This window comes from Drosophila serrata, unplaced genomic scaffold (assembly GCF_035046125.1).
Source record: "Drosophila serrata isolate PLE 108 unplaced genomic scaffold, ASM3504612v1 contig_165, whole genome shotgun sequence".
NCBI classification, from domain to species: domain Eukaryota; kingdom Metazoa; phylum Arthropoda; class Insecta; order Diptera; family Drosophilidae; genus Drosophila; species Drosophila serrata.
In genome coordinates this window covers 4609052-4627361 of record NW_028257063.1, presented here as the reverse complement: position 1 = coordinate 4627361, position 18310 = coordinate 4609052, and the positions used below count along the sequence as shown (strand labels likewise).

The 18310-nt window shown below is 37.0% G+C and overlaps 2 protein-coding genes, 1 long non-coding RNA gene and 1 other non-coding gene across 5 annotated transcripts in view; 3 read left to right on the top strand and 1 right to left on the bottom strand.

The window, feature by feature from the left end:
* The window catches only part of Roc2 (Regulator of cullins 2), a 30411-nt gene that overhangs the window by 1457 nt on the left and 10644 nt on the right, over positions 1–18310 (top strand). The gene's annotated exons all lie outside the window — the stretch shown is intronic.
* On the bottom strand, positions 243–10389 carry LOC110180258 (facilitated trehalose transporter Tret1). 2 transcript variants are annotated; one of them, XM_020947914.2, is made up of 8 exons: positions 10320–10389; positions 7363–7628; positions 4707–5701; positions 3688–3838; positions 2626–2751; positions 1408–2193; positions 1053–1338; positions 243–981 (listed from the first exon to the last, which is right to left on the bottom strand). In XM_020947914.2, the coding sequence occupies exons 2-8, from the start codon at positions 7465–7467 to the stop codon at positions 794–796; spliced, it is 2637 nt and encodes an 878-aa protein (XP_020803573.2). In that variant the 5' UTR covers positions 7468–7628; positions 10320–10389; the 3' UTR covers positions 243–793. The 2 variants fall into 2 exon arrangements, with proteins under 2 accessions (XP_020803573.2, XP_086683464.1); XM_086827338.1 differs by lacking the exons at positions 3688–3838; positions 4707–5701; positions 7363–7628; positions 10320–10389 and adding an exon at positions 2839–3479.
* Positions 3241–4150, top strand: LOC147644527 (uncharacterized). Its single transcript, XR_015270436.1, has 2 exons — positions 3241–3388; positions 3446–4150. It is a non-coding gene; the product is annotated as an uncharacterized LOC147644527 (long non-coding RNA).
* TRNAM-CAU (transfer RNA methionine (anticodon CAU)) lies at positions 18099–18171 on the top strand. The gene has a single exon. It is a non-coding gene; the product is annotated as a tRNA-Met (tRNA).

The window sequence follows — 18310 nt, the reverse complement described above, 5'->3', positions numbered from 1 at the left end:
TTCGGATTCAAACCGACAGTGCAAATAAATGCGTTTTTATTTTTGCATTTTCATGTGCCTCTGGAATGGCCATCTATATATGCTATATATATATGTATATATATATTATTTCGACTAGAATGTGTCCCCGACAGATTCGGAATGAAACTCACGTATTTCTCTGCTGACATTCGCAACTGTAAAAAAACTGAATACCTGAGAAGGTCGCCGCATGCAAAATCGAAAAGAAAAAGTAGTAACTATTGCAATTTGGTTTGGATTTGTATTTTTAAATAGTATTTCTTGTTTTTTTTTTATGTTTAGTCTACATATAGATACACTTACTTGCTTAGGTATATATAGTACAATATATATATATAGATATTCGATATTATATAGCCAAATTGGTGTGTGTGTGTGGGGAGAGATTTTTGGATAAACTACAACTAGGTTTTCGTGTCATTTTTCGTCTGCATTTCTTTTGTTTCTTTTTTTTTTGTCTCAGTTATTTTTTTACACCAATAAATTCACGCAACAATTAATTAGTGCTAAAAATCATAATTTACATAATAAAACTATGCACTTAATGATTATTAAATAATAATAATAATAATATATAACAAGTTATGCGTGTAGAAAGGAAATTCTTTTGTTTTGTTTTTTGTTTTTGTTTTTTTGCTAGGACTAACAATATCAGAGTGTCCAGGATGGGAGTTCCTCATCCTCCTCTCTCTCTTTCTTAAGCACTAAAAGGCACTAGAGTCTAGTATTTGGTATTTGATCGCTATTTCAAATCCTTGCTTGGACATGCTGTTTACATGTTGAAGGACAATGGCTTAATGTTGGCCACCGAGGACATGCGACGCACACGGCCCATCATCTTCCTCTCGATATCCTCCAGGGTCTTGCCCTGCGTCTCGGGCACATAGATTATCACAAAGAACAGGCCGACAAAGCAAATGGCCCCGAAAAGCCAGAAGGCACCATGAGCGCCCATGAAATCTAATCGAAAATATATATCAAAATTAATATAAGAATCTATAAAGATATTGTAGATCTACGCTCTAACTCACCAATCATGTCCTGGAAGGTCTTGGTCACCACAAAGGTGCAGGACCAATTAAAGGCGGTGGCCACCGATGCAGCAGAGCCTCTGATTTTGGCCGGCAAAATCTCACCCATCATCAGCCAGGGAATGGGCCCGAAGCCCAGCGAGAAGCCCAGGATATAGATGACAAAGCAGCTCAGGGGCAGCCAGCCCAAGTGACTCACATCTGTGCCATTCGCCTTGCAGTAGAAGAAGCCACCCAAGACGAACAGGGTCAGGATCATGGCTATGTTGGAGACATACAACAGAATCTAAGGGGAAAAATAAGAAAGCAAAGTTAATAATAAATCCCATATAATAAGATATGCTATGCAACCCACCTTCCTGCCTGCCCGATCAATCAGTAACGTGGCTATAAACGTGGCCATAAAGTTCACAATGCCCACAATAATGGTGCACACATTGCCATCAATGGTGGATCCAGCATCCTTGAATATCTGCACCGTGTAAAAGATCACCGCATTGATGCCGCTCATCTGCTGGAAGAACATCAAGCCCAGCGAAATGGACAATGGCTTCAGATTGTTCCTCTTCAACAGCTCCAGCATGGTGTTCTGCGTGGCCTGACGATCGGCATCCGCCTGGGAGCGCATCAGACCCTTCAATTCCGGCTCCACATCCGCCTCCTTGCCGCGCAGCCAGACCAAAGCCTTCCTCGCCCGCTCCTCCCGTCCGCGACTCACGAACCAACGCGGTGTCTCCGGTATGAGGAACATCAGGACCAGGAATGGCACTGGCAGAGATGCGCCCAGAAAGGCCAGCATTGACCAGTCGATATATGTGCCCGCCACGAAGCATAGCAGTATGCCAATGTTACCAAAGGCCGTTGGCAAAAGTCCCAATGTGCCACGCACCTCCGGCTGCACGGTTTCACCCAGATACACGGGCAACGAGAGCGAGGCAATGCCCACACAGAAACCGGCCAGGAAACGACCCGCCAGCACCATGGCTATGTTCACCGCACAGGCAATCAGTAGCCAGGAGACAATAAAAGGCACTGCGGTGGCCAGGATGGTGTTGCGTCTGCCCAGATACTCGATGAAGGGTCCGCCGGCAATGCCACCGGCCAAGCCAGCCAAGGGCATGATGCCACCAACCCAGGAAGCCTGGAAATATAGGAAAAGAGGAGAATTTAATATTAAATTACAATAAGTATTAAGAAAAGAGAAAGGAAAACTGTTTAGCAAACTAGGAAAATTTGTATTCCTTTTGACAGGATTATAGTACTAGTATTTATTTAGGAAATTAAGCATAGTTAAAATTATAGAAAGGTTTGGTTTCTTAAGCTGTTAGATTCAAGAGCTCTTAAATTGATTGAAAAATTTTTAGTTTTAGTTGCAAATTCTCTAGAGAAACTGGAAACAAAGATCTGTAGGAGCTATATTTGATTCACTATTAAGGAAAACCTCAACAAAGAGATCTTTCTAGTTTACTTTTAAATATGCTTCCATTTTCTTTGCTTTTCCACTCTCTCCTGCACATTTTCATGAACCATTTTTCAATTTTGTTTGCCATTTGCTATTTGCATATGTACTTACAGCTTGTGGGGTGACCGTAAATGATGTTATATTTGGATTTGTCATAGAAACCAAAGCGGGAGAAGTATAGGCACTGACAAAGCCAACCACCAGGGAGCCCAAAGAAACGCTCAAAGCAGCCAGGACCTAAAAGGAGAACAAAGAAGGATATTTTTATAGTTAGTTGAGAGTTTTTAGATGTGAATTTTAGGGGGTTTCCATTTAAAGGCAGACCTGAGATAAGGTACAAATCGCCTTGGGCTCCTCCACGGGCACCGAGAAGGACACATGAGTGTCCGCTCGCATTAGGATCTTCATGATGCCGCCGTTTAGCTCTCGATCTAACTACAATTGCTGATCGTTTTGGGTTGCAAGGTTAATACTACTAGCAAATGCCTTTCACTTTGCTCCTTGGCACGGGAGGAGATTTTAGCTTTACAGCGTTCGCTTGTCGCCTGTCCAAACTCAACTGAAACTTGTCATTATGACCGAGTGCAGCAGCAGTTGCATTTCAAATTGAAATTTGTTTTTGTTTTGCTTTTGAGAACAGTTTTGGGCACGTACTGATCGGCAATCGATCGCTAATCGCTTACAATACTATTCACGGATTCTGAGATACTGTTCCCAGGCCTTATCAGTTAAGAATTCTCGGAGGAGGAAAGCAGTTTGAGGCTGTCTTGGCCAGTTCAAAGGCAGAAATGCAACTAGCTGAATGTTTGCTAAAAGGACCTGCATGAGGCTCTTGGCTGATAAAGCGTTCCTATTCCGATCCATCATCATACATGTGTGTATTTTTAGTTCAGACCAATAAATAAATATAAATGCTTTAATTTCAATTAAGGCAAAAGCGGGACTCAAACGCGTGCGAAAATAGCAGCTCCAACACACACAATCTGGTTGCTTGGCTTTATAAATTGCTCAGCGAGAGTGTGTGTTTGCTGCCGCCTGGCTTTATGGTCGCATTAATGCCATTCATAATAATACATCGGGTCACTATGATCCAGAGGCGCCAACTGGCCTGGGCCTAACGAGGGGACAATAACCGCCCTCCTCCCTAGAAATATATATCCATATATGACCCACCTGTGTCCATATGTAGATGGGATTTGTGGTGGGACGATAGACCTCCAGCTTGGGCTTGCCATCCTCGGTTATCTGTCGGACGAAGGGCACCGCATGACGGATATTCCCCTCCCGTTTATTGCCCATCTCGTCCATCTCGTACAATCGCCGGCTGTTGGATAAGAAGAAAGAAAAGGTGTCAATGTTGGATTAGATTCTATTGAGAGAAGGTTGCTAACACCCATCTATTGTCCAGTCTAACTCATATTGCGTAGTCGGTCGGACTTAGCTTGACTTAACCGGAGATACTATCACTATACATAGATGATGATCACTCACGGGATGGGGATTCCAATTTATGCCACATGCGGCACACTTTGCCTGTGTCATTCTTTCCTCTTTTAAATTGATCAAAAAATGAAAATGTGCGCAAAAAGCTTGTGAAAGAATTGTGTGGAATAAGCTAAGAGAAACGATTCTATTATAATCTCTGATGACTAGGGATTTTCTTTTTGGATAAGTTTAGTATTTGTTCGTAATTGTAATCAAGTATGATTACATTTGAATTTTAGGTAGAGCTAGTTTAATTATAAATTAAGTTATAAGCAAGACTTACTAAACATTCTACAAGTTTCAAGACTTTTAAAGTATATTTTTAGTTAGAAAAGAATATCAGACCAGAAAACTTGTTTAATCAAGTTTACTGATATGTATTTAATAGAATTTCCAGGAATTATTCGTAGACATAAAACTTATCAGTTCTGGGAAATTATATGATGAATGATAGATAGCTTGACTTTATCGTTTTGAAAAAAAAAAGAATGATATGATGTGTAGGGTTTCTGGAACATTGTTATACTTTGAAACTTTTACTTTCTTTTGAGCTTTCTATTAAATTCTAAATTGCCTGTTGTCAAGTCAAGTCTATATACTACATATATAATCCACTTCTTTAGCATTATGTTAATGCTGTTTTAAGTCGAATGACGCAAAAGTCTGAGCTAGATAACCTTTGAGAGTGGAACTGGCTCTGGACTCACCTTTTGCGGGAATCTGTGCTAATGGAGCGCTGCTGCTGAAAGTGCTGGCGGGAGCTGTGGAAATCCTCGTCACTTTCACTCTCCAGATCCTTGAGATCGATAATCACCGGCTTGGTGATATCCTTGGGACGATGGATGAGACGCTTGTGCTCGGCGTCGTCGCCCTCCTCGTCACTGTCGGTGCTGGAGCCTTGCAGGACCTTGTCTAGCTTGAAGGTGACCCTGGGATCCAAACTCTGATGCTTGCGTCCCTGAAACTCGCGACGTGTCTTGTGGAACTCCTCCTCCGAGGATGACTCTTTGAGTAGATCCTGCAGGAAGCGTGTGCCCTTGACGTCGAGGGAGACGTGCTTCTTGGCCTGAAACTGGCGACGATTGTCGTTGGCCAATATGTGCTTGAGGTCCTTCAAGATGCCCTTGTGATCGACACTGGTGGCCTTCTGTTGCTGGAATCCCGAGCGTCTCTCCTCGAAGCTATCCTCGTCGCTGCTCTCCGCCGCCTGCTGCTTGGGTTCGGCGTTGTTGTTGCTATTGCTGTTCTTTGTGCTACTTCCGGTATCCCTGCGCTCGAAGGACACCCGGGAACCCTTTAGACTCTGCTTGCTGCGCTGCAACTCCTCACCACCTTGAACACTACGCTGCTGGCGATCGCGATGCTCACGGATCTCCAGGGAAGTGGGTGGCGGTGGCAATGGGGTCAACTCCAAGCTGCCACTCGCACGCAGCGGTGTCCTTTGTGATTGTTGTTGCTGTTGCTGCTGTTGGTGTTGGGTGGGCGGTTCGTTGATGTCGTCGTCCTCGAGCAGGGGGCGGAACGATAGCGGTGGCTCGTCCTCGAGCAAACGATGCTGCTGCTGTGTCCTCACTGTCTGTGGATGTCGCTGGGGCGAGACCTGGGGGAACAGGAACGGATCCTCCGGCAGGATTGTGTCCAAGCTGGTGGCCGTATTCGAGGTGGATAGATTGCTCTCCACGCGATGATAGCCCAGCTCGTCCTGTGAATCGATTCGAAGCGATCGAAAGTCGCGGATTAATTAAATGTTAATCAAAAGTCTGGCTTATACATATAAACTTCCACCCCTCAACATTAGGTTTAAGAAACCGCCTGGAACCGATCCAAAAGAATTATATTGCGATTAATCTCGGTTCTTGTTCTTGAACGGATCGCAATCTATGGAGGCCTGGATGATGATGGCCTTATCGGTCATGTGCGCAGTTCATGATGATGCTCCTCCTTCCTATAATCATCTTGTTTTTCGGCTTTGGTCTCATATATTTACTTTTTTAATTCCGACAACAATTATAACACATTTAATTGCTTGATCTTCACACGTTTCATTCTCAAAGAGATTACAAATTTTTGTTGATTGGAATAATATACTAAGGACATCCGTTTTTTTTTTTGAGACTATAACCGATGGGGTTTTTTGGATTTTGTGGGATTTTTCATATGTGAAATATATATATATCGACTGTTTTTTAAGTCCATAATATTAGGTCTATTTATTATTAAATTTCATTTAACGTACTACACCAGCTTTAATAGTTCTTTAAATATAATTTATAACTCACTATCTGGCAGCTAAATTATACTTCTTTTCTTGACTTTTAGTTAATTAAAGATCTGTAGTTTATATTTTATATGATTTATGAACTGTAGTCTTAAACACATATTTTTGACTATTACCTATTATTATGACACCTCTAACTAGGGTTTGAGTTTAAGTGTAGTTTAAGTTCTGGAATTACTATAAGTTTACATTATTGTTTTGCTTATTTGCTCTAATTTATTATTATTATTATTATTATATTTGCTTTTAATTTGGAAATACATTCTATAATTTAAAATAATAATGATTCACAACTTCATATATAGGGAAAGATGTTATTAAAATCTCTTGTCATAAAAATACAAGCCCAAGATTGAAGATTTTAATTCAAGAAAAACCTTTATAAAATGTAAAATTTAACTTTTAGTGAATAACTTTATGACGAATTAGCTTTATGACAAATTAAATAATATTAAACTTATTAATTTAGTAGTTTAATTGGGGAATAGGCTTCTTTATGATTTGAATAATATTTTGTTAAGATAAACTCTTTTATACATTTGCAGGGTATTATTATTTCAGTCAAAAGCTTAAAACTTAGTGAAGGAGACATTTCCGACCCTATAAATCATATATATTCTTAATCAGCATTTAAAGCCGAGTCGATCTAGCCATATTTTAAAGAAAAAAAATTTCCAAAAATTTTTTTGAAAATTTTTAGGTTATAATTTATAAAAAATGAAAGTAAAAAATTGATAAAAATTTGAATTTTTAAAAATGTTAAATTGAGTATGCAGATTTATTAACCTTATAAAAACTAACATAAGAAAGCTTTCCGATTGTAAATTGATGGATTTTTGACTGAGTTATGAAGAATTTTCCTCGAAAGGGTATTGAAATTTAAAAAATAAATCCTTAATAATTCCAATCATTTTGCTCAAAGACAATAGCTTCTTTTAAATTTTAATAAATTGTTTTAAAAATCATAGGTATTCCCTTTTTTCTCCTAAAAATAAATGTTTAATAAGCACGGTTCTTGTTTTATATACATTCTATAGTTTATAGACACTACCCCAATATTTTTTATATTAGTAATAAATACTTACACCAACTCGTGTCAGCTTCTCCTTGAGCTTGCCCATGGCGTTGCTCAGCGGTTGATGACCGCCGCCTCCGCCGCCACCGGCTCCTCTGTTGTCGCGTCCACTCATCTTATCAGCTTAATGGCTTTATAGTTGACCTTGAACTACTAAAACGGGTCTCTTCTGTACCTTTCCTTTTGGGGAAGTGTGTTTCTGCTTGATTTGTTCTCTATATATTTTCACTTTGTTTTGTTTAGTGTTTCCCTTCTCTGGTGTTTATTTTGTCTTTGCTGCAAAGAGAAAGTAAGAAATTTCAAAGGTTAAAAATTAAATAATGCATAGTAGCTAATTATAGTTTTGTAGTGCACTTATCAGTTTGATTTTGGAAATTTAATCTTTTTTTTCGCATTGATAACAATATTTCCACCACGTCACACACATTAAGTGCAAATATTTCGAATGGTCTGATGTCTGCAAAATATTTTAGTTGCAATTTGTTACCTAATTATAGTAATGAGACACTTGAAAAGTCACTGGCTTTATCAGGCTTTTGAATATATGATGGGTTGGATTTTTTTAGATAACACTTTCGAGCCCCCGCTCAACACACGCCCTCTTTTTTTCTCAGCGTCCTTGATTTCCACATGTGACCCAACTTCTAACGATTTCCTCAATGTTTTTCTAGTTGTTTTTATTTACTTTTCACAGCCAGAAATATTTTGTAGCCACAATATTTATGATCGCTTAATTTTTTGGCATGCGGCAGTTGGTTAAAAAATATATATTTAAATAGATATATTCGAAATTTTCCACACACTTTTTCGGCATATATATTATTAGCTGATTAATGACCGCATCTTGCTGAAAATAAAAAAGGGAAATATCGAAATATTTTCATTTGTTTGATTTTTGTCTTTCTTTTTGACTTTGCGTCATGTGATGCCAGCAGAGAAAAAAAAGAGTGTGTGTGGGCGCCATGACGTCGACGAGTTGTCTATGCTTTTCCCCAATTTTTTCTCGCTTTTCCACCCACCCATATTTAATTTTCCCTAAAAATATTCGCTTTTATTACGGCGGAAAAGTGGGTGTCGGTGCGTTTCTATTCTTTATTTGGAATTCTTTGCAAATATTTAAGCATTTGTTGTGTGTGACATAATGCTTTTTGGCGCCCAACTAAGGGTTAAGTGGGGGCGTGGCCCTTCACACCTAACGGGTTCAAGTGCAGACACTGCAAGAAATTGGGTTGTAGGTTTGCATTTAAGTTTGGGAAACTGAATTATATGGAAGGTGTTAAATAATAAATCAATAAACATAAAACCCTCATTACTACTATTAAATTCTGTAAATAATAGATCTTTAAATTAATTTAACAAAATATATACCTTTTTTATAAAAAGATACATGTAAAAAACTTAATAATTTATTAAATAAATACATGGATTTTAACAAAATTCAACCCAATTTCTTTTCCTGTAACTAAAAATGATTCAATCCATATCTCAAATAAATGTATCAACAAAAAATCACAGAGATATAAAAAAAAACTATAGATATGGGAATTTCGATAAGGTTAAGTGATAAATATTTAGTTTCATTTTTTCCCGGTGTTTTGTTTTTAATTTTCCATTAATTGCTAAAATAATGAACGTGTTGCGCCTTTTCTCCTCTCAGAGGCTAAAACGCAATTACAAAATGCACAAAAATTCTTAAGGGGGTGGGGGGGAAAGGCACTAAAAATTGCCATTGACCTTGAGCACGTCCAAGTGTGGGCGGGGGGGCGGTCTGTTACATGTACTGACACATATTTTTGGGGGCCTGCGAGGCAGAAAGAGAAGAGCACCAAGTGATCAAGAGGCAGCACGTTTCTTAGACCAACCAACGTCGCTCTTAAGCCTAGCTTAAGCTGCACAGCTCTTAGGGAGCTATCGACGCGCTCTCTTTGCGTTCGCTCTTAGCGTTTCGACTCACGTGCCGCTCTCTTGGGCAAGACACAAACACAGGTGCGAAACCCCGCTCAACAGTGCAACGTTGCGATTTTTTCGTATTCGTCACTCGCATTTATATTTATTTTTAAATAAATTAAGTATAAAAACGTAACTGCAAATTAACAAAAGGCAGCCGCCAGACGAGACGCTTATTGTGGCGCTCTTATTGTGCCGAATTATAAGTGAATTTGCTTCAATTAGCGAAAAATAAGACGCCCCCACATTCGGTGATCTTTGGATTATTTTGGATTTTTGTATCTTCTCTACATATTATTATTATTATAATCTTTGTACAACCTCAAGAATTTTCGCATTTGTTTTCACTTTTTTTCGCGCGCCACAAACACACAGATACACTAACACACACACACACACTCTACGAAGTCTACAAGAGAGATACAATAAAAACATGCAAGTTCTTGTCTAAATTTAAGAATTTTCACGGTCTCGAGCAGAGAGAGCATCATCTCTAGGAAAAACTTTTTCTCGACATTTCTTATATTTGATTTCCTTGCCGAAAAATTGCAGTTTTACCCTTGGCCAAAAAGTTGTTGCTGTATTTTTTTGCTGTTTTTGCAACATTTCTTTTTTTTCGCACATTACGTAAAATAGTTTCGAGTCTCCGGCGGCGGTAAGGTTCATTAAAAATTTATACTTAGTTGTTGTTCCATTTGACGTAGTTGACGGACTAAAAATGCGCATAAATTTGCAAAAGACCTTAAGTGTTTTTTTTTTTTTAATTTTCAAGACGACTGTTTTTAATTATTATTTTTTTTTTTTGTTATTATAAATAATAATAAATGACTTCTTTATTGTTGGTGTTTATGAATTTCTTGAGAAACGCGATAAGGTTACGACCGGAACAGGCAAAAACTAAAAAACTATAAATAACTAAACTGGAATTCCGCACTTTTTTTTACTTTATTTATATTTCGAACATTTTGCGGTGAATTTCGTTTAACAATCTCTCTTCTGCAAAATATCTTGGTTTTTTACCTTTTGAACAAACTACTAAATGTGATATCCACTATTGTGGCACTGAAGTACGAGATTCGAATGCGCAACGCTTATATAGCGCACACCGATTCCGGGCTGGCAAGAAGCAGAGAGCTCTCGAGCTTTTTTCTTGTTGTTGTTGTTGCCCACCAACGGTAAAATACGACGAGCTCTCTTGCTCCCGCTATGTGTGTGTGAGAGAGGGAGAGAGAGAGCGAGTGCTGTTGGTTTGGGGAGAACGCCAAAACGAAGCCGAACGAAGGTCGAAAAGAAGGCATGAATGAATGGGGACTGTTCGTGTGTGTGTGTGAGACGCCTCCTAGTCGTAGGTGTCGCAGCTGTTGTTGTTATTGTTTTTGTTGTTCCTGCAGCTTGGAGGCTGCGAGCAAGTGATGACGCGTGTTCTTGAAGCAAATGTAAAGAGAGAGAAAGAGAGAGAGGCGAGAAGAGAAGTCGCGACTCGCGACCCAGTGGCACCATCTGAAAAACCATTTCAAATACTCTCTCCAGAAGAAAGAGTGTCCTAGCTTGAGGAAGGTCCTTGGTTTATTTTATTAAGGATATAATAAGAGGGTTTCTTCTAAAATTAAGGGAAAAAATTGAATCTTAATCCAGAAGATTTCAAGTAATTAAAAATAAAAAGAAAAATACTATAACTTAAAAAACTCTTCTTATTAAAATATTATTATAAAAAAAAAATAATAAATAAAACAATGCCTTTAATATTTATATTTACACTGTAAATTTTTATATTTTATATTTAGAAATTCCAAATCTTTACCTTTTCAGAAGTACTGTAAAGCGTATCAAAATTATTCCTAAATCAAGAATTAAGTTTTTGGTTCTCTAAGGCTAATTAAACTCTTTAATAATACCTTTTCAGTGACTAACTATTTGTACCTTTGGCTTGTATTTTTTCATATTTTTTTTCATGAGAAAACAATTGAGTTGGTTTATAAACAAACCAAGTTGGTAAATTTTCAAAAGAGACAGAATTCTCTTGACCTTTAAAAGCCAAATCTTTATCACATTTACATTCACCATTTAACAGATTTTTCTGCGTCTTAATAATTATTATTTTATATTTTTTTTAAGAAAGGAAAGCTCTAGAAGTATAATGCAAAATATATTATTTCAGTTTCAAAACATTAAACGAATTAATTTAAAATTTATATGTTTGCTAAAATGGCATTATTTCAATGAAAAGACATTTTCTATTAGAAAATGGTAAACTAATAGATCAAATTTTGTATAATATATTTAAGAGAAAATTTTTGGCTTTAGATTTCTATTATTAAGACCGAAGGCCATCTATTAATAAGGTATTTATTTACAATTATGTAAACATGGTTCGAGGAAATTTTGCACATAGACAAGATAATTTTTAAACAAGAAAGGAAGCTAACTTCGGCAGGCCGAAGTTTATATACCCTTGCAGATAGAACTTCTATGAATAGGAATCCATACAATATAAATTATATATATTTGTGTTAAAAAACAATGAAGTAATACCTGCTTTCATTTCATTCACCTATACATATTATATTTGCAGTTTTACATTCACAGATTTTCATTTTTCCTCTACATTCAACGATCGCTTGTATGGCACCTATATGATATAGTCGTCCGATTTTCATAAAATTTTACACAAAATTTTAGAATAATATGAAATGGCTATATTTCAAATTTGATTAAATTCTGTTGAAAACTAAAAATGTTATCGCCACCGCGATTGTCAGTCTTCCGACAACAGCCACCGCCATTCTCATTCCTCTCAAATTTCTCGATCGTTCCTATGGGAGCTATATGATATAGTCGTCCGATTTTCATAAAATTTTACACAAAATTGTAGAATAATATGAAATGGCTATATCTCAAATTTGATCAAATTCTGTTGAAAACTAAAAATTTTATAATTTTTTTTGTAAAACTTTTCCGATCATTCCTATGACAGCTATATGATATAGTCGTCCGATCCGGCCCGTTCCGACATATATACGAGTGAGAGTATATAGAAGACTAACTGCAAAGTTTCATTCAGATAGCTCCAAAACTGAGAGACTAGTTTGCGTAGAAACGGACAGACGGACAGACGGACAGACGGACAGACGGACAGACGGACAGACGGACAGACGGACATGGTTAGATCGACTCGGCTGTTGATCCTGATCAAGAATATATATACTTTATATAGTCGGAGGTGCCTCCTTCACTGCGTTGCAAACTTCTGACTGAAATTATAATACCCTGCAAGGGTATAAAAAGGAAATGTAAATCTAAAAATCAAATAATTAACAAGTTAATTTATAAGCAAACTATAGAGTCTTTTGGATAGTATAACTTCATATTCGGTGTGTTGACCTTTTCCCTTAAGTTTATATATTTTTATTGATTTGTTTTGGCCCGCTATGTGGTTATAGTTATAGTTATGTTATGTTATGTTATGCTCAATGACCAATTGCTGCTGGACGCTGAGAGTTTTTTATATATTTGTATTTCTTTCCTAAGCCTCAGTGTGAGTGGCAGTCAATTGATTTTTATTTACACACATATTTTCAATTGATTGTTATTAAATTGACTTTGAGGCGCGTGCAAATTTTCTGGAAGCCTTGGGAAACATTTTGCGTGTCCCCCGATGTCAATATATCGTGAATAATAATATTCACTTTAGTTTTTTGGGGGCCTGACGCAAGTGCAGCCAAAACAAACGATGATCGATGATATGATGGCAAATAATTAACTGCGACAAGTGCTCTTCTCTTCTCTCGAATTATGGTTTATTGGTTTATTTATTTATTTGCTGTTTGTTTTTCGGTTTTAAATACCAAAAACGGGCCCCCCAAAATAAGCAAAATAAAATATCACAGGGGGGCTCGTCCGACGCTCTCTATTTCATAACACAGCATAAACATTACGCGCAATGAGACGACACAAAATTCCAAGTATCTGGCACCCGGTTTCAAATACAGATACTGAAACGTGAATATGTCCAAAAAAGCAACAGATACGAAGGAAATACAAGGCAATGATTGAAAGTGAGGGGTCACCCTGACCAAAAAAAGAAATCACCAGAATGGTATTTCAACAATATATGTTTATTTACTTATCTACTGATAATTAGCTAGTGCTAAAACTAATGCATGAGAATTATTAGTGATTTTTAGATACTTTATCAGATACGAGAGGTATCTTACATTTTCTGGGTAAATATCAAGACTTGTGCTGATTCTTTTGATCTGAAACTTGGTATCACGTTTTGTTAATCCTTAATAAGGTGATTTATAAAATTTAAAGAAAATTGGTTCATAAATGGCTATTATATGAGAAGTTACAAACTATTATATCATGGAAACAACTCTATGACTTATACTACAAATAGGTTTGTGCATGCCCAATTATTTATAATTTCATATTCCCTATAGCCTAGTTAATCGCTCTTTGTTTTCTAAAAATTATCAGCATGGCTAGGCTAGTCACGTATTAGATTTAAAATCCCTGCTAAAAATATTTCAAGACAATAGATTACAACCATTATCAGTTTGGCAAGTCTTTTGAAGTTTTTGTTTTTATTTTAATTGTTTTAAAAGGGGGCTCGCTTTGGGTACTGAAGACCCCCCATTGATTCGCCGCCACTGAGCGAATATTTGGAACAATTAACGGAAAGTTTTTTAATCACGATTCTTCGACGCACGCGTTCGATATTTAACGATATTTCCATTTCCACCAGCGACCGTCATTTGCCCTCGGATCAGTTTGGTTTGTAGTAATGTATAAAAACATACAAATATATATTTTTGTTTTTGGTATGACTCAAGGCTCCCCTCAGTTCGAAATCGAGGAAAAGTTTTAAAATATTTGATGGATTTCGCTTGGCGCGTTTCTTGATCTGCGGGAAGGTCAAAAAAGCAGCGAGCAAAAATAAAGTTTGAATGCAAAAACTTGATTGACAGGAATCACCAGAAAGGGAAAGGTATATGTGGAAGGAGAGAGAGAGAAAAAGAGGGAGAGAGCTAATGAAATAGGAATTCAAAGTGGTGAAAAAGCCGAAAAAAAATAACGAAAGTGCAATGAACTTTGAAATAATGGCACAGAAAAAGGGAGTACTGAGACTATAGTATCTGAAGCAGCACTGGGAGAAAATCATGAGACACTCTTAATAAAAAAGAAGAGGAATAAAAAATAAAGTCAATTTGAAAAAATTCAATATTAAAACTAGAGATATAAAATTTATTTTTCTGCAATTTTCTCTAACCATTTAATAAGTTTAAGTTATTTTTCAAGTTTTCTATTTTTAATAAGAAAAAAGATTTCAATATATCTTTTGTTACTATTTTATAACTTTATAGATTACCTTTTAAAGTTAAAAATTTTGTAAATGAAATAAAAATAGATATTTACTGATGCTACCTCATTGCAATATTACTTAAGAAAGTTTGTATAATCATAACGATCATAAATTTAAACCTGAGATAAGATTCTTGTACATAGCTCTTCATTGGAACCCATTAACCTGGGCTAATCACAGATACTTTAAGGTGCTAAATGTATATGTTGTTTCCTCCAATCATGGTGATGAAAACAAAAAGATATTCATATGATTCATGTTAATGGGGTTTTCATATTCAAGGCTCTCTCTTAACTTATCTTCCGGTAGATAGGCGTATCGCTCGTTCTGATTTCTCGCACATGACGTAACTCGCGTGAAGCTTTCACGTAATTACCCAAGTACTGTACTCGCAAAACACAGTCGCACTTCCTATTTTTTTTTCTATTTTTAAAACCAGACCGCAAAATAAAACAACAACAAAAACCCAAAAGGCAGAAATGCCGCAAAAAGCGTACAAAATGGCAAAAGAGACGAGCCCCCGAGCTGCACGTACGATATAGTAGAGTGAAAGAGACAGTGAGAGAGGGGGCGGCAGACGGGTAAAGAGAGAGGGAGAGCGCACCTGGCAACAGTGGGGGGCCGAGTGCAGTGAAGAGAGAGGTGGCACCGAAGAGAGTACACACTAGAGAAGAGACTTTGTAAGACGGCGCAGGCGCGCGTCTTAAAAGCTGATGCAATTGCGCACTTATTGCATCAGACATTTTTAACGAATGACCACTGTTTAAATAAAAATAAGTACAAAAAAGGAAGTTTAAGCCCAAGCAGGGGAATATTAAATGCTCTTGTCTCTTGCTCTTGCTCTTCTTGTCCAAAAAAGGTTTAATAACAACGTTAACAGTACTTATAACAGTCAAAACATTTGTTTTGAAAAGCCTAAGTACTAAAAAATAATTTTAAACATTTTTATAGTATTTTTTTAACCAACTTAACAAACATTTGTTGTATAACAACCATTATTTAAATTGTATGTAAAGCAATAATTAAAGTACTTCAAGTCCAAGAGTATTAAATACTCGAAAAATCCATAAAATAAATTCTCTAAAAGTGTCTGCTAAAATTTTCCATACGCTAATTAAAGAACTTCAACCGTACGAACCCTTGACGTCCTCGTGGCCAAATTGAAACAAATTGCTAAAATCATTAAAAGCTTATTTATCTAATTGGTATTGGAGTCGAAAAAAAAGAGAGAGCGATGAAAGAGTGAGCAATTCACACACACATACAGCCACACGTGATCTGGTCTGCTCTCTGGCCGCTCTTTTTCTTGTATTTCCTCTTTTTTTTCTGCAGCTAAAATTAGCGCTAAGATATCAAAATATGTAAACGGAAAAGAGACCAATAAGTTAAGTTAAGCATGTGATGCCCAATCCCGTCGCCCCTCTGTCTCTTTCATCACGCGCCCAGCCAAAAAGTCAGCATTTTCGTATAAGAAATATACACACTGTGTCTGTGTGTGTGTGTTTGCTGGTGACGTTGCTGCTTTTGGCAAACCAGACGAGCCTCCAACTAATACAGAGCCAAAGCCCCCCACCAAACACTCACACACACACACACACACACGGTTAAAAAAAATTAAGCTCTGGCGCTTATGGTGACTTTGCTCCACTTCTAGATTCCCAATCAGACTTTGACTTGCCATTTGATTTGCTGATTTTATGGCTGGATTGGCACACTGATTATGACGAATTTTGGTCTGCAAATATTTTTACAATCGCTCAGCGCTGCCGATCGTCTGTACTTTAAACTTAGTCCAAGTCATTGATCCACCAAACGATACGATACGATCCAATCCGATCGATCGCTGCCCCCTTGCAAAAAAAGCTCTCCATATCTCTCTCGCACTCTCTTCTTGATCTCTCTTTGAATAGGGGTGGGGTGTGGGGGTGGAGGGGAAAACTGAAAACGAAGCTTTTTTCGCCAACTAATCATTAGAATTTGACTTTTGTTTTCTATATTTATACACGGCTAATTTTCAATGGGAAGTGAGTGCCTATTTTTTTGTTGTTGCCTAGTACAACACTGTAACACGTGTGCCCATGACTTTTGTTTTTTACCTATTATTTATGTTGTTGTTTTAAAAAGAGAGAGAAATTAAAATAAAACATTTAGGATAATTTAACTTAGTAATTAATTCAGAGATTTCTTCTCAAGATATTAAAAATATTTTAATATTTCATATTTAAAATATTTAATAAATAAAATATTTAAATTTAATATTATTTTAATATGATCATTAAAATTTTCACTTTATAAAGTCCATACATTAAAATAATAATAGCTTCCAAAAAATATATAGAACTTAGTCTTAATATTTTGACCTTGTCCGTCTGTCCGTTTATTTGTCCGTCAGTTTGCATACCTAAATCTCCGAAATTAAGATTTTGGAATATTAAAGATTTAATAATTTGTCACATTAAATTAGTAATATCAAAAGACACAATTTTCAAATAAAAATTTAGGTGTTATGGAATACAGCCGTGTTTAAAGAACTAACAGTAAAAAAGATCTCACCCTTTTCACAGCTGTTTTGAAATACTGTAGATGGAAATACCCCTCATGAGCCTCCTTTTTCCCCCAGTGTACTAACTGAGACTCTGAGAGATATAGTCTGGTGGCGGCATCCAGGTAATTAAGGCAAGCTAAATGGCAAGACCAGTGCCCTTCAGCCAAGGTCACAATGGCACACAGTCGCACTGTCCGTCTGTCCGTTTGTCCGTCTGTCCGTTTGGGATTTCTGTCACCAAAGCACCGCCGCCCAGTGACCAGTTCAAAGTTGCGAAGTTGCGTCAGAAAGCGCTAATAGAAGTCGCAGGTATTGGTATCTGAGAGATACATACATCATCGCATACATCGGAATAAACCCATGCTTGAACTCATTCGATCGCAGCGTCTGGCTTGACTAGTTAGTCATAAGGTTTTTTAGTATCTGTCTGCCAGTATGCAAAAGATTGAAATTACTTAAAACGAGTCTGCTTTTGGCGGCATTAATTGATGCCGTTTTATTTATAAATCATCTCATGAATATGCGCATTCCTTAAGAGGGTAAAACAATATATAAAAATATAAAGGAGGCTTTGACTTTAGTTATCATACGATAGTTACTCCCTATATATTAGGAGCTAGCTAAGAATTCCCCCAGCACAAATATGCGCAGAAACCTTTTATTATTATTTGCTAAACAACAAATAAGGGCAAGAATTATGTGCGAACCACTTAAATAGCAGCCTTGACTTACGTGCAAAAATGCTCAATTAATAGTTTCGATATCGTTTTAAAAAAAAACAATAACAAAGTGTCTGGAAAAGGCTAAACTAAATTCAGAATCCGGTCGAGAGTGCCACCGCCGCCACGTGGCCAGTTTCAAGTGAGCATTCTGCGAAGCTCAGAACATGGCCTCGGTGGCGCAGTTGGCAGCGCGTAAGTCTCATAATCTTAAGGTCGTGAGTTCGAGCCTCACCCGGGGCATGTAACTTTTTTTTTCTTTCTCCTCTTTATATTTATTAAAATAATATTTTTTTACTGTTTTAGGACTTCAAAATTAGAAAGAAATATTTGAATGAAATCATTTTATTTAAAATTCTAATATTGAAGTTGTTCATTATTG